Source organism: Ciconia boyciana, chromosome 7 (assembly GCF_034638445.1).
Source record: "Ciconia boyciana chromosome 7, ASM3463844v1, whole genome shotgun sequence".
NCBI lineage: Eukaryota > Metazoa > Chordata > Aves > Ciconiiformes > Ciconiidae > Ciconia > Ciconia boyciana.
The window spans coordinates 11,142,124-11,167,904 of NC_132940.1; the positions used below are offsets into that span (position 1 = coordinate 11,142,124).

Here is a 25,781-nt window from a genome sequence, read left to right on the forward strand (position 1 = left end):
AGTGACAGGACTGAAATATAAGATGTAATTTTGAAGAGATTAAACCACCAATGTCATTTTAAAGGCAAGCACATCCACAAAAATATACTAAAATAACCACTTAGCATGAGACATTCACATCACTCGACATCCAAATCCCCAGTTTTACAGAGCTAATGTCTGCAAGCTAACACGGCTTTCTTCAGGACCATGACACCATCACACTGAGCATGTACCTGTCAGCGTTGAGGTGCTGCTGACGGCTGTGGAGGGGGTGGTGGGTCCAGCATCAGCTTCCAGCTGCAGCTCTTGCTCCACAGGCTGTTCTGGAATGGGCACCGGCAGCCCCTCCCGTGACTGCACAGCAGATAAGAGCATGCCCTCAGACTGTGGCCTTTTGAGAACAGTTCCCTCATCCTCAGCAGAGATGGCAAAACGGGGCATATCGAGAAGCCCTGAGCAGCGTCGGCGGACAGTCAAGGGTGGGCTGGAGTCGCTCTCCGTGTGTGAGGATTCAGACATAGACAAGCGCTTACGCAATCTAAGAGAGAAAACAGGACAGAGCCCCTCAAATAAGTTAGGGGGATAATGAACTTCAAAGGGTGAAAATAGCGCACAGACCCAACTCACACATCTGAAGCCAACATAAGATGAAGTTAGGAGACAGAGCTACATCATTAGGACTTAAATCAGCAAAGGCTTAGGGCAACACCTGAGTCTAGATTTCCAATATATTCCATTGTTAAGCTTCTAAGAAAGAAAGGAATAAAACCAAATTCTGGGCATTCATGTATTTTACTGACATTTTTATTAGAACACAAGATTTTTTTGGATATTCTGAACTTTAGAAACTTTGGACTTTCCTAATGGTTTCACTAATTTGTGACAAATGGTAAAAGTCTGGCAACACCAGACTCACTGATGGATTCACTGATGTTTAAAAAAAACCTGCTCTTTGTACATCTCCAACATAAATAGCCTTTCAACAAATGAAGCTTTACTTAAGGTTAGAATCCTTTTAAGTTAATTGAAAGTATTTGCTACAAATTTAGAAGATGTTAGTACTTAATTAGACACATTTAAGGACTATATCACATTCACTTTCAGCTATTTATTCCACTCTTCAGGCTTCACTTGTGGAAATGTATCATATGAAGCATTCCTGACCTAACACTGGTCATAGAAAGTTTTGGCAGAGGTTAGTCTTTCTCAAATGCTATGAGAAACCAAAAGACTTAGTTCTACGGAACTTACATTTCAGGAGACCCAATCACCCAGCTGCGGTCTCGACTCTTCAAGCCGCCAAGGCTGTCCAGCCGGTCATCTTTTTCTTCACTCAGACTCCGTTTAGTTGGTGGTGGAGTCTTCCTCTCTTCGTGGATGGAAAGACGTTCCATGCTGCTGTACACCTGCATATAGCAAAAGATCCTTCTGTACAGAGAAAACAAACCTCTGTGGCCTTTTCTGATCAAGGGGCATAATCTCTTCTCAAAATGAAAGATATTCCCCGAAAGCATGAACTTGGCAATGTTCTTTGACTAACACAGCGCAGATGTGACATGCTCAAAGTGTGGAGGAGTGGAGTGCTCAAAGTGTGGAGGAAAGGAAAAAATCAAGCTTTAGAAACATGAAACATGCTTTTCTACAACAGCACCCAACACTTCTCCTCTGAAAACAGCCCAGCACACCACAGAAATACTAAACTTTTTGAAATTACTTGATTTTTGTTCTTAATGATTCTCAAATCTAAGAAGAGATATTGCTAAAGCAGGCTCCACAAGTCTTGAAGGCTGGCATCTGGATCTTGAAATCTTACTACACAAATTCAATTCAGTGATAGACATCATGCACATGACCCCATTTCATTATCATCAGTCTATCAGCATTGCCCCAAGCTTATTTCAGAACAAAAAAGTCCTGCCCTCCTCAAGGAATCTACTATAATGCTGACAGCTTAATGAAAGTGCCTTTCTTGGTTTTACAGCCGTCTTTAAATAATTAAATGATTAAGCAAAAAAATCCATCCTTTTAAAACTACACTTGACTGTGGACCTAATTTACATAAGAAGAGATTAATGAAAATAATGTTATTAAAAATTCAGAGCATCAACAAGATAACTATTAATAAATCATATGGCTGAATTGTCAGACAAGAATTTCAAAATATAATGAGCCTTTTATGCCTCCCACATTACAAATGCTGTATAATTTTCCAGGTCTTAAAATAAATTCATTAAAAGTGAACTTTTTCTCTTTGTGGCAAAAACACTGAACTCTAAAGAAAAGCTTCAGTCTAACAGATGAATAATACTCATGGTGAGAAAAGGCAGAAAAAAGAAACCCTTACGTACTCATGAGAACTTTTTCAAAACCCCAACTAATCCTCAGGTCCCATTTTAAACATACTTTTGGTGATGCAAATCAGGAGCAACTCCATAAAATTAATGGTAACTGTTACTTAAGCCACTGTAGCCTGGCTGAATACAAAGAAGAACAAACTGTGCTTCAAAACTGACTCCAGTAGTGGAAACCTGGAGGAACTATCATGAAAAACTGAAACATCATTCAGAGGCCGTAAGTAAAATTCCTATTCCCATCTCATCAAGAAGAGGGAAATACTGTTCATAGAGCAGGCTGACCTCAAAACACTTCTCCCTTCTGCCCCTCCCCAAACATCTTTTGTTTTATCCACACTAACAGCAGAGTTGTACTACTTTGTAATGTCCGTAATCCCAGCTTTTTCTTTCAGATCATCAGAGGAAGAATGAGAGACCTGCACAGACCTGAGTAAGGCACACTGAATCCAGAAAGCATGGCTAGAGGGGACCTCTTCAGGGTTTCCTGTCCATTTCCCCACCTCAAAGCAGAACCAGCTCTCCTGTAATCACCTGACAGATGTTTTTCCAACCTGTTCTTAAAAGCCATATTGATGGAAATTCTATAAATTCCCCAGGCAACCCATGCCAGTGCTTAATTATTGCTCAACATTGGAAACTTTTTCTTATCATCTATCCTATACCTCCCTTTGTGCCCATGATTTCATGTCAGTTCTGAGTAGAGCAGGAAGACCAATGTGTCCTTTCCTTCTAGCAGTTATGTATTTGGAAACACATTAGGTTTTATGTTTTGTAGATCTCAGATCATTCTTGTTGCTTTCCTCTGGACTCTCTTTGACTGGTGCATGTTTATTTTAAGGAACATTGCCCAGAATAGGACAGAGTACCAAAACTAAGGCAGATGGAAAGGATTTCTTCATTTGCCTTGCAGAAAATATTAACACTTGTTCAGTATGGTAACTGCCTTTTTGCTTCAATTATTTGGCACATCTAACTCACGATGCACTATATGCCCAGATCCTTCTCTTTGAAACTGTCACCTTTTGCTCCTCAGGCTCTATTTGAGACAATGAACAGCAGAGGTGTTAACTTCACCTGTGCTCTTACTGCATGGGATCCCTTTGATTTTAGGCCATTATTCCAAAATGTCAGAATCAATTTTCATCCTAATACCATCTTGTCGCCTACTGGAAGACCCTTTCAAAATGATACTGTTCAAAGCAAATAAGCTTTGGACACTCCCTATGCCAGCATCCAAGTCATTAGTAAAAACATCAAACTGTATCAAATGCAGGAGAGACCTCCGCAGTACCCTGTATATTAGTGAAACATGAAGAAATAGAAAATCTCATTCTCCAGTTATTCTTGCACTCATCTTCTAACAGGCCACAAATTATCACAGAATAAACAACATACACAGTTTTTTCTTTCCTCAGTGAATACTAAACACCATGCGACTCCCACATATCATCTGCATGATTAAAATCTACCCCACACGAAGCTATGAAACTGTGTTCCTCTCAGGATTTTTTCTTTCAACAAGCTAGCATGCTCCTACCTTGCTGAACCTCGGCGAGCATGAGGAAAACTGCCGAATTTCCACGTGATCATCATCATTAGTGTCCTCCTCTTCTTCTGAATCCAGGTGTTGGTACCGTTCTGAACGGGCTGCAAACAAGACATGGCACATTTCATCAGTGCGGGGAGTGTTGGTAACTCTCACACCTCAAGCATTCCTACTTGTCTACTTACAAAGAACTTTGAGCGTTCATACACCATGCAGGGTATTTCCCTTAACACTGAAACATACCCAGCCAGTTTTGCTCATCCTGTACAATTAGCAGTGAAGAATATCTCCTTCCTACTGAACTTATCTTAAATTATCAGCTGTATTATATTCTAAAAGCAGCTGATACTCAGCAGTTGTCTAATCTTGCAGACCCTTCGTGGTAGCGATATTTCTTCCCTATGGCAAACAATCATATGGAAGGAAACACGGAAACAATTCACTGTCCCAATTTCCAATAAACAGCTTTATGATTTTACAAAGTCTGTCCTGCATACATATATACAAGCCTTCTTTAAAAAATAAAAATATTTACCCCCAAAAAATATTTCCTCTTCTCCCTCCTACAACTAGAAAAAGGATTAGATTTTGTGTAAGAAAATGGGCAAGCAGCCAATATGCAAAGCTATTTTTTAATGCAAAAAACTAAACTGACTCCAAAGAGATTTTGTGCTTTGAGATTTGCAGCACTGGATTTCTAAGCGAGCCGCATTGGATTTTGCAGGGCAGGCGTTAATAAGTTTGGCTACAGAAAGCTGATAGCTATACTGAGCCAAATTTGCTGCACTGTATCAGCCAGAAAGCTACTTTTGTAAATTCTAAAATTTTCTGCATTAGGTTTTATAATAGCAACGCCAACTCTTATCAGTGTCTATGTGAGATATTTCCTGACGTGAGAATTCTAGCCTTTATAAAGGACTCGCATCAAAGTCACCCCGATAACCTGCTGAGCATGCCTGGGCACTTGGGGAGTTTGCCATCATTCCTACTTGACAGGCCCAGTGATTTGCACCACTGAATATAACATGGTGCTTTTACCCACCAGGATCCGCTCGCGGCTGCTGTGCTGAGCCTCTCCCAATCACTGACCCAGTTCAGTGACCAGAGCTCAAGTTCAATGTCTGATAAGTCCAATGAGCATGGGGAACACACCACCACCTCGGTTTCTACATATATGTTGTACCAATGTAACCTCAATAGATGCAAAACACACCTCTGCCCCCTCTGCACAGCTTGACTCAAATTGCTCTCTGCAGCAAGTACATGGAGATTTCTCAATCTCTCTCTCTCTCCATCCTATCTCTCCATCCAACCCCTAACCTAAAAGCCTCTTCCCTAAACCGGGAGAGCATTATCTAAACAGGATCTCTGCTTTTGCAGCGTGGCAGCTGAGGGGCTGGAGGCAGGCTGCTCTCTCCCTCCCTTCACCATGAGTAAAGCACGGGAGCAGAGCAAAAATGTGCTTCATACAGAGTCAGCGAGTCCCATGGCCCTGGGAGAAGGATGGAAGAGATTCCATTGAAGTAGGGCAGAAATTTCCATAGCTCAGGAAACCAAAACAGCCCAGTATCATCCTGTGCTGCAGCTGGAGTGGGGGAAAGACCCCCCCCCCCCCCCCCCAACCAGTGACGAGCCCAAGCCCTTTCCACCTGCTCAGCTCCCCACATGATGCTCCTCCCTTCTCTCCCAAGAGCATCAACTGTGTCTGGTGCTTATCTGGAAATACCAGGAATCTTACATAGCACTGATACCATGGCAGTTCCCAGACGTTTATACACACCAGACAGGCACTTCATATCTCATTAGAGTTAACAATACTAAAAAAAGGTGATGCACTTGCAGTGAAAATAATTTACGTTACTTTAAATCTCTAAAGAATTTTCCCTACATACTTGTCTTCAAGGTTTGGGTTTTGTTTGCTTTTTTTAAAAAAAAAAATTCATTGGCTGAAAACGGTCAGTAGGGAAAGATAATACTGCTCAAAAACTCATAGAAGTTGGATATACCAAATGCTTTGGAAGTACTGTAATAAACCCAGCATAGCAACCACAGCACTTCTCACTGCAGAGCCATGGCTGGCAGGACCACAGGCACCAGTGAAAGGCCAACTGACTTCAGCAGCAACATTTTTTTCATTTAAAATTCATTTGCTTTCAAAGAAACCTTACTTGGCATTCAACAGAAACTTTTTAAAGCAATTTCCATCAAGTGCTTTATTCAATTTCTAACAATGACTTATCTCTTAACAATTTCAAAAATGAAATATGCACAAAAAATATGATGCCATTTAGGCTGAATCTTTAGTCTTACTGTCAAAATAGCTTGTGTCATCCTCAGATTCCAACTGTGGGATGAATTCAGCTTTCTGCCGAAGTAATCCATTCCAGTCCAAATCTTTAAAGAACCGATGCTGTTTCACTTCAAAGGCACTACCTGAAATAAGCATCTTTTATTGCAGAGTATCTCTTTCAGCATTTGCATATCAAGAAAAACAAACCCTAAAAATATCAAGAGCCTAAGAGAATGTACCCAAGTACATCTAAGTCACACATTTTCCAGGAATTTTGAGAAACAACTGTTCCTTTTACTGAAGTGGTGATGCAGGATAAAATCTGAACAAGATTTCCTCCTTCCCACCTCCTCTTCCTCTTTAATGACAACACATGACTAAACTGGCTGGAAGACAGCATCTGCTGTTACATTCCACAGCAAGTTGCAAGATAAAGAACTAATTAACATCTTAATTTAAAATTTCCAAACTGTAAATACCATCTTGATCATAGCTAAATAAAGAGAGCAAACTCAGAAAGGTACTTAGCATGTGCGTTGCTCCACTCTCCTGAATAAACTCATCCAAGCACTTAAAACAAGGCAGGGACTTACATATCTTCCTGAATTAGTATCTTTTGTTATTAACCTCAGAAGCTTGGGTACCCAGAAGGAAAAACTAAGGATTATCTGTCTACTAGTATATGCATTTTTTTTCAAATGAAATTAATATTCATAAAAGATGCTACTGTCTTTTTAAAAAAGAGAATAGCAGAGGAAAAGAGATAAAAGGTTTGTTGAGTGCCAGTGGCACTACGAGATGCCAAGTGGAACAGCAGTCTCAGCATTACAGGTATGTAAGAAATAATAATTTTTTTAAAAAAATCAGTCCATCAACTCATTTTATAGGGCAAGAAACTCTACATCTTTTCCATGACAGCAACAACTTTCAAGTACATGGATTTGAAGTAAAGAACAACATGTGAAAACCATCCGATATCATTATTAATTCATGATCTATTAATCACCCTTGTGTGCACATGTTAAGTCTGCTGAATATATGTGCCTTTTGGAATTGTTATACGTATAAGTGTTTATTTTATCCTTAAAGTGTAGTTTCCAATTGAAAATCCAAAATTAAATCAAATAAATAAAATCAATGAAACAGACAACCTGTGCTGTGAAGCTGCAGTGTTGCACAAATGATTTTAAAACAAGAGCGTAGCTAGAGATTATTTATCGTTATTTACTATCAGGAAATGAGAAGTGTAGACTTGTAAAACTTTAAATCTGACATTATAAGACAGAAAGATTGACATACGCATCTGACTTTGCCAAAGAGACTTTGCTATATTTTTGGGGAATTCTACAGTACAGGCCTCTAGGAATGGGAAAGTTTTCATTTATTTTATTATACCCAGGAGTTCACATCCATGTAGGGGATTGAGCCCCTAGTCAAAGAGAACTTCAAAGAAATCTCATTATACACTGTTCAAATGGAGACACAACCCTCAAGGCTTTAATGGAACAGCACAAATTTGAGAAGTTATGTTGCCAAGCTGACGATGCTCCTGCTCCTTTCTTGTTTCCCAGACAAGACAGTCTGACTCTGTCTGACTCATGTACAATCTACACTAATTCTCAGAGCTTCATCACACAAGATTCATTGAACCCAGTATAAACTGTTTCCCAGCTCTAGATGAGCATTTTTCAACATGGGTGGGTGTGCATCACTGGCAAGGCAGCTTCTTTTCGTGCTTCTGGCTAGTACTTTTCCTATGCACAAGGTTCCTACCTGTTCCCATTCTTTCCAGAGGATTTTGGCGGAGAAGCTTAGAAATGAGGTCCTGGGCATCTGGTGGCAGTGCATCATCACCTTCTGGCCAGGCAATTTCATCTGGGGACAAAAAGAGACTTGACATTTTCTACCAGCTTCACGACCAATTTGAATAACCATTCACATTCCTATACTGTAAACGCAGTGTTCAGTACTGCCCCAGAATCATAAATACCTTGAATTCAGCAGCTTGCATACTTAATATAATTCAAGCATTGACATTTTCCAAAATGCATAAAATTCAGTGTCAGCTAAAGCTGCTGTCAATCCAATCAGTGCTTGTGGAGAAAAAAAAGCATTAAGAACTCTATTAATAAAGTATGAAATGGGACTTCCATGACAATCCATAAACAATGACACTGACAATACTGCAGCTGTATCTCATGCCCACACATTCCACGCTTGTTATACTTGGAACAGAGAGAACAATTCAAAGGTAACAATTTCATGCATCATATTTAGTTCTTTGCTGAAATTTGCTTTTTACAAAGGACATGTGCCAAGTGTGTTAAAAATTCACTGTTTCAGAAAGCATTCCCAATAGGAAATGTTTTCACTGGCATATTCACTGCGAGAACACAAAGCAATCATTTGTATAACTCCAAGCAGGAGATAGGTTTAAAAAGCCACAAGACATGAAGGTACTGAGTACAGCAGCTTCAATGTGTCTTGCTTAGAATTTCCTTTTTATTTTACTTATACAACAGTTACTAATTGACTGACATTTGCACCTACAGAAGCAATAACCAAAATCAGACTGAATTAGACCAGCTGACTGCTGCTCCATTCATATTCTCCATCATTTAAGCTAAAAGACAGAACAGAAAAATCCCCAAATATTTTTCCTCAATCCCACAAGGATTTGCATGACTCCCACACCAGGCACAACGACAGAACTGTCTAGCAATATGTTAAGCAACTCAACAACTTTTGATAGCTGGAGTCAGATGGATGTTACTTTGACACAGAAAGATAAATATTTTAAAATTAAAAACCATTACTTTATACCTAGTCTCTCCCAACTAAACTGTGGATCCTCAATATTTTCAAGGTTTTACTTCACAGCACACTTTGAAACCCCTTCAGAACCAGAACAGAAACATACCACTGATCACTTGTCCAAACAGCTCTTCAGGTGTGTCCCCAAAGAAAGGAACGCAGCCGACTAGAAACTCGTACAAGATAACTCCCATGGCCCACCAGTCCACGGGCTTCCCATAGCCCTGGCGTAGGATCACTTCTGGTGCAATGTATTCCGGAGTCCCACAGACCTCAAAAGAAACGCACAAGAAAGCAATAAACCTACAAATTGCCAAATTCATATCAAAGCTTTTTTTTGCCTTTTTTTTTTTTCCTTTCCCCCTCAGAGCTTTACAAGGAAGTTATTAATGTTTTGTCACTAACCACTTTATGCTGTGAACTACTTCCACAGAGCAAGAGTCTGTACATGAGGAACATATTACCTGCACAGAAATTATATCACATACTATGAAATGTTGTGGACGTGCCAGCTAAGTAGTTCTTTGGTGCACATACAGTAAAGCATATGGGAAAAATGCATATTCTGTGTGTATAGGTTTGTCTGCTTGATGGATGGCTACTGGCACAGCTACAGCTATCAGGAACTGAGTTTTGACAAACCTCTCACATCTCTGTGTGAGCAGAATTTAGTTCCACAGATGCAGAATTAGCAGCACAGCATGATTACACACTTCAGCATTTAAACTTGGGAGGTACAGCTGGCACAGACAATGGCTAAGGAAATCACGTTGGAAGATCTAAGTTGCCTCGGGCTTAGAAGCAGCAACAATAACAAAATAGTTGTAAAAAATACAACACTGCAAAGTGCAAGACCATGATCTAGTGACCAAAGAGAGCTCCTGCTAGAAAAAACATCGTTATGCAGAAGCAAAGGAAGACAATACCACAGGATGATTATGAATTAACACTTGGCACAGCTAAAAAATAAAATTCAGCTGCAATCCTAGGTATTTTCAGAAGAAAGAAGCATTTTTTAATCCCATTATACAAGGCACTGGTGAGCCTGCATCCCAAACAGTATAGTTCCCATCAACCATACCCAGGAAACACCAACTCAAGCTGTAGGAGATGCATGGAAGAGCTATTCATTCAAAGGAAAATCTGTCTTGTTATCCAGAAGAATTTAGCTGGTTAAGCCTAGCAAAATGAATGCTAAGGAGAAAAATGACCCTTAGTAAATATCATGGGGATAAAAATCAATGTTTAAGCCATCAGACAAAATTACAAGAAACATACAGGAACTTGCCATGAACTTTCTAAGCACCAGAAGGGGGAGACCGTGGAACAACCTTCCAGCAAAATCTGTGTTACATCCCTAAACCAACTTCTATTCACACCTGCACTGCTGCCTGGGCCACACTTTCAATATCCTAAACTCAGAGCTGAAGTGCATCACTCCAAAACAGGAAGTTGAAATAACAAACAATACCAATTTATGCACAAACATGAGAATGGACTTGTATCTTTTCCTCCCATTCTACAATGCACAGCACAGCACTCCCCCTCTGCCTTGATGCTACAAACTCTGATTCTATCCCGAGACAGAATCCTGCATCTGATCCCACATCAAGAGACAAAATTTTTCAGCTTACCTGCTTGTCCAGGAATTCCCTGGTATCCTTCTCAATGTGTCCCTCGTAAAGATTAGTTGTAAGACTCATTAACCCAATTTTAGACAGTCCAAAGTCTGTTAGTTTAATGTGACCCATGGAAGTTATCAGGAGACTAGAAGAAAGAGAAGCAGCAAAATAGTCCAACATTCAATTAATTGTTTCCCAAAAGCAACTTAAAAAAAGAACACCACAAGATAATGCTAAGCAAGTTCTCAGTGTTATGTCCCCATCAAACACCTGGAAGGAACCTCCTATGCAACTGAATATCACAAAGCAGCCAAGGCAACTAGAAATCAGACTACCTTCTGCCATAATTTCATCAGTGTAGCAACAGCTTTGAGAGAATATCTGAAGATGTTCTTCCCACACTTTCTCAGTGTCTATCTGGTTCTACATCAGTAGCAAGAGACTCCATAAAATCTCCTACATGTCAGATGCCATTGAAGATCTCTACTGTCTCCAGCCCCCATGTCCTGTTGCCTATGGAGAAAGCCCCTGAAGAACTGGCTCTCTCCCTCCAGCTTCTGAAGAGCTAAAGACTTACTTATCAGGTTTTAGGTCACGGTGAACAATCCCATAATTATGTAGGTACTCCAATGCCAGAACAGTCTCGGCAAAATACATCCTCGCCATATCAACAGGTAGGGCACCAATGTTCTTGAGAAGTGTAGCACAATCACCTCCTAGAAAAAAAGTTGCAATATGGCACAGTGAAATGACAAATATCAGTAAGAAACAACAGCTACGGGTCTACAATACTAGATTAGAGTAAGTTTCCTAAAGGCTGACTTTCTCAACTGTTAGCCTGAATTGTAAAGCTCTCGCTACACTCTGTCTTGAGCTTCAAATAAATATTAAAATCTTAGGAAAATTGAGATCCATGTATGCCCAAGCATGCTTGCTCAAGAACTGTACAGATGCCATTTCCAAACCATAAGCAAGCCTTGAAGAAAGGGCAGTTCATGATTGTTTGGCCTCTCTATAAATTTCTTTGCTTTCCACCACTGAGACACATACTACTTCTGATATACAAGCTTCTTAAAATAGTAAGTAAACACGTCTACAACTACCAACTGGCTCTTTCTACACATGGAGAAGCAGCCATGCCTTTGAACACAGTGGTAGTCATGAAAATAAGTCTGCGGGCCCCTGATTCAAGCTTCTTAAGGAACATTGGCCACACATTTCATTCGACCTTCATCTCTACTTGCAAATAAGAATTAGTATTAAAATTCGTTACGTCAATACATCTGTTTTCATTCCACTAATTTATCTGAAAGAGCACTGATACAATAACTATAAGCTTATTTCTCATAAACATTCAGCCAAGCAAGCCAGGCATAAGAAATTAATCCTATCCACCAGTGGAAATATATTGTTTACAATAAGATACAGTGATAAAATAAAATTAAATAATATTCCAAAGAATAAGCAAAACAAAAAAAACCCCCATCGTAAAATAGCACTGTGTTTTAAAAAAGGCTGCTAAAGAACAAAGGCTGTGTTGCTTGGTGATGTTTCTTAACTGTCTTTTTCTAACTGTAATGCCAAGCAAACATGCTATGGACCTAGCCATGCTATCCCATAAGACAGTGGGAGGATCTCTTTCCAACGAGGACTGGAAAGTTCATGCTGACTTCTGACCCCAGCAGTTTTCTACATGTGGCTTTATATTTCCTCAGCATTACTGCAATCAGGTTGTATTAGTCACAGGGATTCACAAATGGAGTATCTCCTTACGCTAAACTGTACTAGCAGTAAAATGACTCATTTCTCCTGCTCAGCCTAAGCAGTTCATACACTCCTCCCTAAAAGGGCATCATGACCTCCCCTGTGACTGCAGGGCTGACTGAGCTCACTTTCCATGAAGAAAGGACTAGCACACACATGAGACAGTCTTCCCGTTTATTGCATTCAGAGCAGTGCACTGACCAGTCTTACACCTAAAAGTATGTATCTTGTAAATCACTCAGAAACGTCATCCTTTACAAGGAGACACACGGCATGCACACTACATGTCCATCCTATCTAAGGTCCCTTTGCAGGTGTACATAATGACAAACATACCTTCCACATACTCCATAACCATGCACAGGTGGCGCTTGGTCTCAAAGGAGCAGAACATGCTGACCACAAAGGGGTTCTCAGCAAACGTCAAGATATCTCTCTCCACAAAAGCCTGCTGGATCTGGTTTCTCAAAATTAGGTTCTGTTTGTTTATCTTCTTCATGGCAAAACGTTGACGGGTGGTCTTGTGTCGCACCAAATACACCGCTCTAGAAAACCACATACCAAGAGGAAAAGTTCCATTTTCAGTTCAAACTGTTTGGTTGTTGGGTTTTTGGGTTTTTTGTGGGTTTTTTTGTTTTTTTGTTTTGTTTTTTTAAAACAGTGATGGTAACTGCTTTGGATGGATCCTGACAGACTTATCTGTGACTCCATAAAACCCCATCTCAGTGCCAAGCTCTCCTAGAAAAGAAGGAACCCCATGACACTTCCTTCCAAAAGCTACCCTGCCTTCTTGAATTAAGCAGCATTTTCGCTGATGTGACTAACAAGGAGGTATTTCAGACACAGATGTCACAAACTTCCTTAAGCAGCATTGCAGAGGCATGTATTTTTCAACACTATAGTCACCATTTCACTTAAAAAATTGTCCAAAACATATGGAATCAGCACAATTTCTTTCCAAGCTCCATAAAATTAATTTGATACAACACTGTCAGCGGGGATTTCCTTCAGTAAGGTATCTCTTACATTTCTATCATTTGCAGATCATTAGATTCCTGCACATTAATAATACAGTTTGCAAATAAAATTTCATCCAGTTTGCCTGCCTTATTGAATCAGTACTTGTTTCCTTTTCTCTGGAGTGTATTACATTTAACATGGTATTGTGTCTCACCAGCAGCTGACTATAAAATACACTCAGGGTAAAGACAGATAAGTGTAACAGCAAAACTACCACCTCTCTCTCCCCTTTTTACAAAGTTGCATTTAAATCATGGGGCCTGTGCAGAAATATAACTGAAAAGATATAAAATCTCCTTGTCTAATAATATGGCTCTTTGACATGCTCCATTGTTTCTTCACTGACTAAAACGTATGCTTACACTTTTTCCACATATAACTTTTTAAAAATGAGTTGCTGTTAACTAAGCACCCACGTCAACAAAACACTCAAGCACATGCTCAAGTTTTGCTGTTATGACCTACTGAATATCACTGCTTTTCAGTTACAGCCTAATGACTATCACTGGTAAGGATTTACGAACTGCAGAGTCAGGAATCGTCTTTAAAATTCTGGATAGGTTTGTATGAGCAGTTAAAATTTTAACCAACCAACTTCATTCTGGATTCTTCAATGGATAATAAAATTTAATAGCATTTTTACTGTATTACTTCTCACAGTAGATTTGCCCCAATGTAATTTTAGCATTTCTTTTAGTATTTCAAGTGCTCACAAACAGCCACATGTTACATATATAATCTGAATACATGGAAGAATGGAAAAGCATAAACTACTTCTCCCTCAATATTCTTGCTGTTTCAATGAATCATCAATAACTTTTGCAACTACAGAATTTTACCCTCACCCATTTAGCCTTTAAGCAAACACAAATCACAGGACTTAATCAGACAGCATGAAAGGAAACACAGACTGCCTTGCTAAGCAATAAGGAAACGGGTGCAAAATAATTTTCTCAGACTCATGGAACTACTTTTTTTTACTATTACTTAGGAAATCTCACAATAAACTAAGTGACAATATTTTCCCTAGAGAAAATATTTAGGGAAAATGTTTTTGTCACCTCAAGCTAAGGTACTGAAGTGTCTATATTTTACCTAGTTACTATAAAGAAACAGTGCAGAAATAGTTACTGGAAAAACAGGCTTGAGGTCACAGCTAGGAAGGGCTTCAGAAAACTTGTGCCACAGAGGGATTAGAAATACCATATTCTGAAAGCTTTAATGTAGGGCAACTAATTTTCCTGAGCTGGAAGCTGTGTGTCAGTTCAGCTCAATGTAAGGACTTCACAGCCTGGAACTATGTCCAGGTACAGGGGCTATTGCCTAAGAAACTCCAAGAACGTGCAAGAAATGGCATCTCCAAGAAGAATGCAGAAGACATCACAAGTGTGGAACCTCTGTAAGACCCAAGAAAAATTCATTTATGCTTTGGATCCAACAAAAGCCAGTAATTCGCCAAACTTTGCTATGCCCTTCTCTGGGTAGGACAATAATAGTATTTTCTTCTAAAGCAAAGTCTAAAAGCCTTACCCATAAGCACCATTACTGATCAGTTTAATAGTTTCAAATTCTTCTTCAGATGGAGTTTTCTTTGACTGGACAGAGGCCCCACGGCTCTGGGGAAAGAAGACAAGAAAATGGAAATCAGGAGCAGGAATTACTTCATTCTATACATCACATTTTTGTCTTTTTCTTCTTTAAGCAGCATTCACCCAAACTCAATCCATTTCTAAACCACTGGAGTTCTCAGCTTTGGGATAATTGTCTGTATCCCTAGGACCCTTGCAGATTCCCTCCACAATTATTAGCATAATCAGTATAAGATTCAGGCCTTTCAAAAACATTAGATTTTTAAAATACCAATAAACTAAACAACGAAGGATTTTTGAAACCTAGTGAGTTATATAATTAATTTTTCCCAACAGTCCGTTACTAAAGCCAGCTCTCTTCAAGGCCCATCACATTTTACAAATGCAGATATAAAGAATTTCTCCAGATGACTTCTGTTTGTAACTCTAAAAAAAAAAAATCAACAAAACAATAATGCCTGTTTGCAACTTTTAAGCATTTCACCACCACAGTATAGAGATTTCCACATTTTTATGAGTGTACACTGTAGTTTTAACATGCGCTTTTAAATGTCAGCACTTTTTTTTTTTTTGTTACTTACAATTACTCTGCATTATAATTAATTCTTTACTATAGACTACTTCTTTGCAGAGAATAAAAAGTGCTAGACAGAGTGAGTGTATTACTGCTTTACCTCGACTGAATCATCTGTCTCAGGAGTGTCTGGGCTGTCATAGCTGTTCAGCTGGGCCATTTCTGAAAAGAAAGAGGAAAGATTACTCCTAATGATCTCAATCAAACACTATTCTCTTTGTTTATACAAGACAAACAGGATTTTAAGAGGTGCTTGTAGATGATGAAGGACATTTTTCCCCTCTGTAAAAAAGTCGCCCCAATTACACAGTGATAACCTTTAACATCTTTTAAACTGTAGGCATTATTTTATATAACGATGAATATAATTAATTGTTCTAATTTCAGCCTGACTTATTCTAGATGGTTTCTATAATAAGTAAAAGCAATAAATGCAAGTTTGGGGAAACCACTAGCTAGTTAATATTAAAACCTATTCGATGCATATATGTCTGCATATAGCCTGGTGGCACCTCTGTACTCCAGAAAAGAAAAAGCATTACATTTCAAACAACCTCTCTCTATGAAATGTGTCTGATTCTGCAAAATGCTGAGCAGCAGCAAACTGGGAGAAAGTCAGTTAGTTTAGGCTACTCAGCTGTCTTAGGAGATGCTATAAACTTTGCAAAACCAAATCCTACATTAACTACTAGTCTCTGCACAGACATCATTGACATTTCTGGGTGCCCTCCTTACAGAAAGGAAATAAGGCACCTTGACATCTCTGCACATTTCTAAAGAAAATTTGACTTTAGTAAGGGGAATTAGTGATGGAAAGGTTCTCTCCCATGACAGGGATCAAAGGAAATTTCCCTTTAATGTCAGATTTCAACAAATGCTATTAAATTGCATTTAGCAATCTTTGGTAGAAATTTTCCCAAAGAGCTCTTCACTTGAAGTCAACCTGTCACTGTCATTCCAGTAAACACCGTAGAAGTTAAACTAGTCCTATCCAGACTACTAATTTATGCTAAAATTATGCTCTCCTGAGAAAACAAGAAGTATGGTTCAATCGCTGAAATATTCCACAGTAACCTCCAGTCTCTGTCACACTTTCTATTGTTGCTGAGCAAGCCATGCATGCTCATAAAACTTGTCATAGGAGAAGAGATTCAGCTAGCAAAGTGCCAGGCAGAAATATTAACTCACAAATACCAAAGTTAAGATCTTCTGGGCCTCTGTACATTTACAGCATATTCAATTTACCATGTGCAATTCTGGGACCTAGCAGAAAAGTTGTTACTTTCTTCTAAAGCATTACTCTCTTTTGTTTCACTGCTATGCAAGGTGTAAAAATACAATCTCATATCCACCTAGAAATTCATACTGATCCTGGTTTCTCATGGCAAATCACAACAAATACACTTTTCCAGAGAGGACAACAACATGGGATGACAGGATACTTTCCAATCAGGCCACCAGACAGATCAGAAAAATAACAGGTAAACTTACTTTTACTGTCCAACAGCAGAGAAAACAGTTAAATCATAAAGCCATTTTCTAACATTGCTTCAGCTATAATGCAGGGAGACATTATTAACACCATAAGTAAAGAACTGCCACTGCTGATGTGCAGTCCTTACCCCAGCAATGCTCCTTTGAGACATGGGGGTGGAAAGGACAGTCTAGAATTTGACAGCAAACAGGAAAATCAGGAAAAATGGCCTAGAAATTAAACCAATAAAATAAAAGCCTCCTTCAGCTATGTTGTGACCAGGAGATCTCGTTATCCTTTCAGTAGTTTGGAGAGTACAAAACAAGAGTTCTTACCCTCCAGGGGATCCCTGGTGAGTCCCAGCTGGCTGATAATATAACGAGGAATGTCACATTTAATTCCTTGCCCTTCCTTGGCATGGCCTTCTGCAGCTTCTAACAAATGGTAAAACTCTTCAGGATCAAACTCCTACAGCAAGGTAGTGAGAGAGACAGAGAGAAGTAAATGATTCAGCTTTACAATTACAAAAGGTTTCTCTCCCATATAGGAGATCCCTCAGAAACATCCAAAGTTAATTCTGGGCTCAACAGTGATGCAAAACATTAGCAGTTACAACAAGCACGTCAAGGCATTCCACTCTGCTCTGCAACAATGACAGACATTTACAGCCTGCTGGATGTCCACTGGCTTAGATCTGCAAATCAAAACAGGACAAGGAGTGTTGGGACGTTTTATGAACCAAAACCAGACTATCAGATAGTACAGTCATGATAATGTAAGCATCAATGTGGACACACCTCCCAGTTTTGTCACATTTAGATGTGCCAGGGAAAGGTCTGTGATGAGGACCGAGGTGCCTTCTGCTGCCTCTGTCTGACAGGTGAGTTAAGCCAATATAAACCTCTCCTGCTTTCAAATGTCACTTCTGATCAAACCATACACCCACCCAATTCTGTAACTGTCCTGACCTTAGCAATTGCTAATAAAATTATTAATAAAACAGCAATTGCTATTTTTTCAGCAGAGAAGATTTCATTTTCTATATAAGAAATACTGCTGCAGTATTTCTTGTACTATACAGTACAGGATCTTCTTAATAACTTGGGCTTGGTGTATGTGATCTCTAAGGCAAGAAAAGGTTATAAGAAGGTGTGATCTCTTTTACTAGACTAACAGATACAGTTGGAAATAAAAGACGAGCTTTTGGCGGCAGGAGCACTTGGCTTAGAAGCAAGTTCACTAGTTAACCTCCTCTACAAACCTCATCATTCACCAGCAATGAGCAGCTTTGCCAAGGCTCTTCAAAAACTTTCTAGTGAAATGGGAGGATAAAAGGCTAAGAGTTACAGCATACAGCTGTGAGGGCATCAGAAAAGAACTGACCTGAGCGTGCTCAGCAGCATAAAAGAAAAGAGAGCACAGAACTGCAAACAAGAAAAACAAATATGGTGATGTAAACTATTATTTGAATGGTTAGGGAAACACAGAAAATATGCACTTTTTCTTGATTGCTTTAAGCAATGCTGCTTAGATACATGCTGTCACCAAAGACAGCAACAATGCAAGAAAGTAAGTTCCTTCCTAAGTCCTCTGGAAAAGGATCCATCAACTACCTCAGAATTGGCAGAGAGCAGAAGCCAGACCAGAGAGGACCACGGAAGAGATATGGTCAATGGTACTGCACTACTACACTGCACTGAGAGGGAAGGTGGAGTCAAGGAAGGACTCTTCCAGTGTACAACTGTAGGTCGTTTATTGGTGAGTGAAAGACAGAAGAAAAAAAGTCTGGTGAAAAAAAATTCAAACATACAAAAATTAAGAAATTAAACAGATTCCAAATCCGTCGTCTTTTTAGTAGATTTATTTAATAATCTGAATACAGTTTTACTTAAATGGAGAATAATGATGGCTATTAAGCAGAGGCAAATGCTATGGAAAAATAATCTGAAAAAAGAACAAATTACATACTTTTTCCCAAAAGATGGTTTCAGTGATGCACAAAACACATTATTATTTTCTTGAAGCCCCAGAGACTCAGTCCATAAATAAACATTTCACAGTCCAACAGGTAATACAAAGACTGACGACAAATAACTGAAGTTTAAAATACTTAAATGCCTTCACCCCCATTAAAGCAATCACAACCATCACAACCACTGCCTATATGGTCAGTTATTTCATTTACAAGGAAGAAACAAGAATAAGCTGTATTACTAAAATTAACATTAATATCAAATCTTAGAATATTTGTCTATAAATTCACAAAAAATGAAGCTAGAGATTAAATTACTAAAAAAATGTTTTAAAAAAAGAAATGTAGTTCTCAACCTATTTAAATGGTAGACTTTCCCTTGCTATATTTCTTGTTCTTTTAAGGGATAAAAGGGACACTAATACTTAAGTCTTCATGTCAGCAGAATAAAATATATATATGGAAAAAATTGCTAGAAAGGCAATCAGGTAAATAAACAGGAAAGACTAATAATACAGATGCAAATACTATTTTTATGCTTTGAATTCTAGCCACTTCATTTTCAAGGTTGTCACTACATGCTTTGGATTTCATTAGTCAAATCTCAATGACTTTACAGCTTCCATCTCTTCCCACCCACTTTGTAGGACATCAGGTGCAGAAGATAGTGGAGGAACTGGAGACCTATTGATGTGCGGCTAAAAGCTGGCTTGAGTTTGGATCTGCTTGCAGGTATAGAGATGCATTCACAAAACTTAGTGAGATTTCATGCCTTCCTAGATGATGTGTTACTAGTAGAGTGTACACAAGCATAAATGACAACTGTGAAGACAGCAAATACAAACACAATAAGCTTAAATTTAGTTGCTTTCTTCATTGTCTTCTCTTCCAAAGGATATTTTGAATAAGTGCTAGAAGATAACTGGAGTCACAAAACTCCTCTAAACTACAAAAATAGTTTTGAAAGCCAAAGAATTCCCAGTCTGAATGGAGCTGTGTCCAGGATTTTCAATGTAATCTAGTGGAGACTCCTTGAATAAGTGTAGGTATCTATCTTTCTAGTTGTGTGGCCTACTTCTTCATCACTGACAATGGTCTTCCCTTGCGCTATAGGGTTCACAGCAAAGCAATCCATCTGACAGTCATGTAGAAAGAATAAGGGAACCCTCCAACATCTACTGGTGTTTTCACCAGTACTTCACCAGATGTTTTCAAAAGCTGATATCATTGGAAAGGTTGGACCACTCTTGTCTACTTTGTCAAAGAAAGCTCTGCAAAACTCATTTATCTGCTAGTGACTCCAGTGATAAAAGTCACCCCTGTGCCGGCAATGTGCTTCAGATGTTAACTGTACATCTATATCTAGCCACAGATTCCTAATTTAGCCAATCACTTTAAAGTCTCAATCAGATTTAGCTTCTTTGTGATTTTTATGTCCAGAAAGAACCATTACATTGTGAGCTTCAACCTCTCATGTAACACAAGCCAAGGAATTTCATCCTGCTATTTCATAAGTTTCCACCATAGGTTTGTGACACCTTTTTCAGCCCTCAAACAATTTTTTGTGACTTCCCTACACTGTCACCAATTTTTCAACATCCTTTTAAATAGTGTCACAAAACTGATTCCTATAACCAATAACCACCACAACATTGTGTACACCAGAGGCCTGAACACCACTTTCCATATATATTCAAGAATTATATTAACCCTCTTCTTGTGGCATCACAGAGAGAATGCACATTCAGGCTGCATAAATATTTTTGGAGTTGCACGACTTCAGGACACAGTGGCCTATTTCGTTGGGATGGCCTATACACTTTTCACCATTTCCTAGAGTTAAATAAAAGAATACATTCTTATTAGCCAGAGTAAGTTGTTAAAAAAGCAATGAGACTTGCTTTTCCATACATTCCAATAACATTGAAAAGGATTTCAACCACAGGCTTCCAAATCTGTTTGGATCTCTCACTGGCCTATCCCTCTGTGTTAACAGCTGGAAAAGCTGACATCAGGTTTCTCTGCAATTGCTGGGTCTACGGTAAGAGATTGAGTCCAACAGCCCGAACGCCATTGACATCATGGAAGGAAACTTCTTCCTTAGTGACAGTTCTTTCTTCCTAGAGACAGTTCTCTGGCTCTCTGGCCACTGTACGCACATACTACATTTATACACTCTTTACTGTACCTACTAACAACATGAGGAAAATCAGGTGGCATCAAGTAGCATGAAATGATGTCAACAGCTACATCTGGCCTCTCAGCCATAAACTTTATACTAAAATATAATTTAGCTGCTGTTGCAGCTGACACTCCAATGGAAAGATACTTCTATATTAAAGACATTTAGTACTTCTTTTTTTAAAAATACTGATTTCTTTTTCTTCAAGGTTTTTATGAGAATTTAAAGCTTTCTCTTGAAAGCTTTGTGTTCCTTATCTCTTCAAACACACACCAGACTCTTTAGATCATACACGCATTCTCCTAAGGACCAGACTTACCAGGCACTCAAGCAGTCGAGCTGGTCGTGCAATGATAATCATCAGCTTCTTCACCAGTTGGGTAACGAAGGCAACCTCGGAGCTCTCGGATCGCTCGTGGGCCTGTGGAGAGCAGAACATCACATTATGGTCCTAGCAGTGAATTCTTCATTTTTATATGTCAAATGCTGAACGCAGAGCAATCACCAGCTCAGTAACTGTAATTCAGCAGCAAAGGCATGACTGAGTCAGGGCAGGCAATGATCTCAGCTCATTCAAGGATGCCAAGTTACATATAGCTTTTCCATTACAACTGACTCCTTTTATCATGCAAGAGATATTTCAAAGGCTCTATTTGCATCATATCATGTATCATTTATATAAGAAACAATGTTTTTATTTTTTTTTAATGAAAATAAGAATACTGATTTTTTTTCAATTTTACGTTCCACTCACTACTGACACCTAGATAATTACTAACAGCTACACATGTTTCTAGGCTTTACTTTCAACTAGAATTTGAACTACTTCTGTTCATCAACAAGAAAAACCTAAACTTTAGTTTCTCTTTATTTTTATAAATCCTGCTGAACAACTACAGCATTGTATTGTATGCTATGTAAGACCAAGCACACAAGCAAAGCAAAGAGCGTATAGAAACCTAATCCAGAGAATTTACTCTTGTCCACCCCCTTTACTTTACCAGATTTCAGTATAAATTCAAGGGTTTGTTTCAAGGTGAGGGGGTGTGTGTCTGTGACAGGATGTCTTTTTATAACAATAAACACACTAAAACAAATGTAAAAAAACCACCAAAGACAAATTTGAACAACCGTCCTCAAACTACTCTTCTTTTGCTCAAGCACACAATGGTTACATTATGAGTCCTGAAGCACAAATAAAATAGTATTTAATTGCAGGGTGATAAAAAGATGGTTCCAATGATATGTAAAAACTCTGAAACAAAGCATAGCTATTTTTTCCCCAAGGTCTAAAAATTAGGCTTTAGCAGAGCTACAAATATAAAGTCCATAACTTAACCAATGAGCTTATGCTGGCAATGAGCCAGTTGCTTGTAGGAATATTTTATCAACAAAGATGCAAGCAGCAAGAAGCTAAAAGGTTCATTTAGCATTGTTCATTAGCATCATCTAAGAAAAAGACATATGGGTGTGAAGTTAAATCACACCGGTGATCACCTAAAAGAACAATAAAAACACAGGGAAGCAAAAATTCAGAGCTAGAAACACACAGGCAGCATTTTAAATAATATATCCCTGATATTTTGTTACCAAACAAAAAAATAAGAGTTCATTATTTCTCATTTTGACAGTCAGAATAAGAAATGTTATTTACTTCAGCACTGATAAGCTAGGGCTAGAATTTTAACCTTGAAGAAAACAAAGTAACTGCTAGTTCATTATCTAAAATGAACATCAGAGATGCTTCCTGGCTATAGAGCCTTATAAAGATTATTTTGAAAGCACTGAAATAAGTTGCGATTTTTTTCTAACCAAAAGGTATTTTCTAATTAAAAAATACAAAATAGTCAAAAAAGAAGATGATTAGTATTCACTCTGTGTCCCCTAATGCATTACGCAAACTTTTGAGTTAAAATATGAATTCTAGAAAGAAATTAATGCTTTCATATTTGAAAAGCCATTCCAGATCACGAGGGGTTAGCTGTGTTGAAATGAATAAATAAAACATCAACAACTTTGTATTATTTGAAATATGAGCCATGCAATTGAAAAGTCCCCCCCATAAATTATATTATGCAAAAAATAATAATTCTTCTTTTTGCATCCATTTATACTGCTGAAGCAAACTTATTCTTTCAAATCAAGTCCTTTTGTTTTCTCCTTTTCTCATCTACGACAATTTAGGCAAAATAACTTAAAAATGTAACTAATTTAATCAGGTGTCTGTTTTGAAAATGAAAAGCTAGACCATGACTGCCAAATGATACAGAAAAGCAAAAGGAAAAACAAGGATTACAAAAATCAAACACAACTTGTAACAGCCACTCAGCCATCATCTCTGCACAGCGCTGCTCTTCCAAGATCCTCAGTAAAACTGCCTCTTCTTGTTTCCTTCTCGTGCAGGACAGCCCAGACATCCCTACAGACATCTTGTTTACAGTCTGTCCCAAGGACAGTATCTGGAAACCAGAGGGTTATATAGCCAAGCACTGCCTGCCGCTTCCATGTGCCTTGGTGTGAGCCGTGCCATCTAATTAGCAGTTCCCAATGACGACATGCTTGTCTGAAGGTTGCTGGTGGCATTTCAGGGTTTCCCCCCCCTCCGCCTCCCAAGGGGAGGAGGGAGAAGCTATAGGGGTTGTGGGTAGAGGCTGATGCCATTCTTACACACATTGCCAGGGACACATGTACAGGAGGTAGCAACGGGTAATTTACAAACCGATTCCCTTATCTGAAAGACCCATCCGTCACTAACTGTAGCTACTGGGGCATGAAATTAAAATCACTGTCCTCCCCTGGGGTTCAGCAGGACCAATAACTGGGATATGCAAGTCACAACACTGTAATTGAGCTAATATACTGATGGAAACCAAAACAATAGACCTGCAATGCCAAGAACCAATAAATTTATGCTCAGGCTTATATTAAGAAAGCAATCCCAATCAGAATATCCATTTGCCAATGTGCAGCATCAGTCACTGCAGTATAAAACTAACACTCTGCCCTGTTTCTTTTGTTCCATGCCCAGAAACACCTGTAATCCTTCACCTTCCTCACCAAATGGCTACACCTACGCAAAAGCCACTAAATTTCTTTTGGTGAGTTTTACCTCATCAATTCAATCAAGTAATAACTGACTATAACCTTTTTTTACCCAGGAACCTGAGCTCCTATCCCTCTAACCCCACCCCACAGTAACAGATAAAGAATTGAATGTCATATATTCTTTTTAATAAGTGCTTTATCTTATTTTTCAATTTTTTAACTTTAAGTGTGAAGTGTAACATTCAAGTTCATGTTTTCCAAAATAAAGACAATCTCTTAAATTCATTTTTACTTCAGGATAACTCCAATGATGCAATAAGCAATAGGTTTTTCTGGCTAAAAGACAATATTTCATGGTCCAAACAAGGGAAAATATCTCATTTGTCATAACTAATGAGATTTGTTGGTATTTCATTACAAAAGTCAGGATCTAAAAACTTTTAAAAGCTTTCTGGTTTTGTATATTTAAACAGCTCGTTATTTACATACTCAGTTACTCTATTTTATGGATACATTTTTACAACATAGACTCAAACTACAAGACATTAAATCAAGTTTTCTTTTTATCGTTTGAAGTACTGTGAGAGTTTAGTCTGTTACCATGTGTCAGAATCAGCACCTTAAAAAAGAATATCGAGATAATCCATTCTTTCACAGTAAAACCGTATGAAAATCCATGGGTATTCCTGCCACTTGCTGACCTGCTGCTGCTCATTTCCTTATTCACCAATAAATCATCTTCCCAATCTTTCTATATCTTATAAAAATATACCATAAAACTGTATATCCTACTGCACAGACCATACAACTTCCCAAGTAGAAGAGCTTTTTTGATGACCTTCCAGTTGGTATTTTTATATAGTGTGTAACTCTGCATGACGCATTAAAAGCTAAGCAAAGGTAAAGACCCTGCACTCAAGTGTGGCATAATCTTATATTGACTCCAAACTTGTTGCATTTCAGGTAAGTCCTCCAAAAGAAATATTATCGCCAATTTCTATATATTTAGACTGAAATGTCCCAATTATTTCCTTTTAGAATGCAGTCTGAAGGGCAAAGCACAGATGGGAAAGCAGGGGAAAACAAGTACTTTTTAAATATTAAAATATAAAAGAAAAGACAAGGAACTATGATAGGACAGAGAAGACAAATGCAAAAGATGTGGAATGAAGTCTTTGGCATTCCTCTGCTGTCTTCAATTTCTTTGTCCTCTTCCTTCCCAGCCTGTTCTGCCTCCCTTGTCTCTCTAAGCTTTCCCTTTAATCGTCTCTAGCCCACCTCACTTCCTAAAGTAAATCAATTAAACTTAAGAGCTGACCCTTCTCTCACCCCTGCTCTGCAGAAGATGCTAAGGAGGAAGAGGTCAAAGCAAGCCCTGAATGTCAATTCCTAAACAAGCCCAGAGATGACCAGTGTATCTTCTCTAATAACAGTTCAATGTCATCTTTCCCTGTGCTTAGGAGTAGCAGTATAATGCATGTAGGATCAAAGGGAAAAGGACATTTAAGAAGTGTGTTTTGAGGATTTGTTCTGAGGGAGGGGAGAGGAAAGGA

The 25,781-nt window shown here is 38.6% G+C and overlaps 1 protein-coding gene across 7 annotated transcripts in view; it reads right to left on the reverse strand.

Annotated features, from left to right (window-relative positions):
• MAST2 (microtubule associated serine/threonine kinase 2) overlaps nucleotides 1–25,781 on the reverse strand; it is a 197,486-nt gene that overhangs the window by 12,730 nt on the left and 158,975 nt on the right. For all 7 annotated transcript variants that reach the window (XM_072867325.1, XM_072867323.1, XM_072867322.1 and 4 more), the window contains 13 exons: nucleotides 21,503–21,604; nucleotides 17,365–17,497; nucleotides 15,656–15,717; nucleotides 14,923–15,008; nucleotides 12,709–12,917; nucleotides 11,186–11,324; nucleotides 10,621–10,753; nucleotides 9,093–9,258; nucleotides 7,946–8,047; nucleotides 6,193–6,315; nucleotides 3,874–3,983; nucleotides 1,234–1,388; nucleotides 216–520 (listed from right to left, as the gene is read on the reverse strand). In XM_072867325.1, coding sequence (XP_072723426.1) covers nucleotides 216–520; nucleotides 1,234–1,388; nucleotides 3,874–3,983; nucleotides 6,193–6,315; nucleotides 7,946–8,047; nucleotides 9,093–9,258; nucleotides 10,621–10,753; nucleotides 11,186–11,324; nucleotides 12,709–12,917; nucleotides 14,923–15,008; nucleotides 15,656–15,717; nucleotides 17,365–17,497; nucleotides 21,503–21,604 — 1,825 coding nt within the window. The remainder of the gene's footprint in view (nucleotides 1–215; nucleotides 521–1,233; nucleotides 1,389–3,873; nucleotides 3,984–6,192; nucleotides 6,316–7,945; nucleotides 8,048–9,092; nucleotides 9,259–10,620; nucleotides 10,754–11,185; nucleotides 11,325–12,708; nucleotides 12,918–14,922; nucleotides 15,009–15,655; nucleotides 15,718–17,364; nucleotides 17,498–21,502; nucleotides 21,605–25,781) is intronic.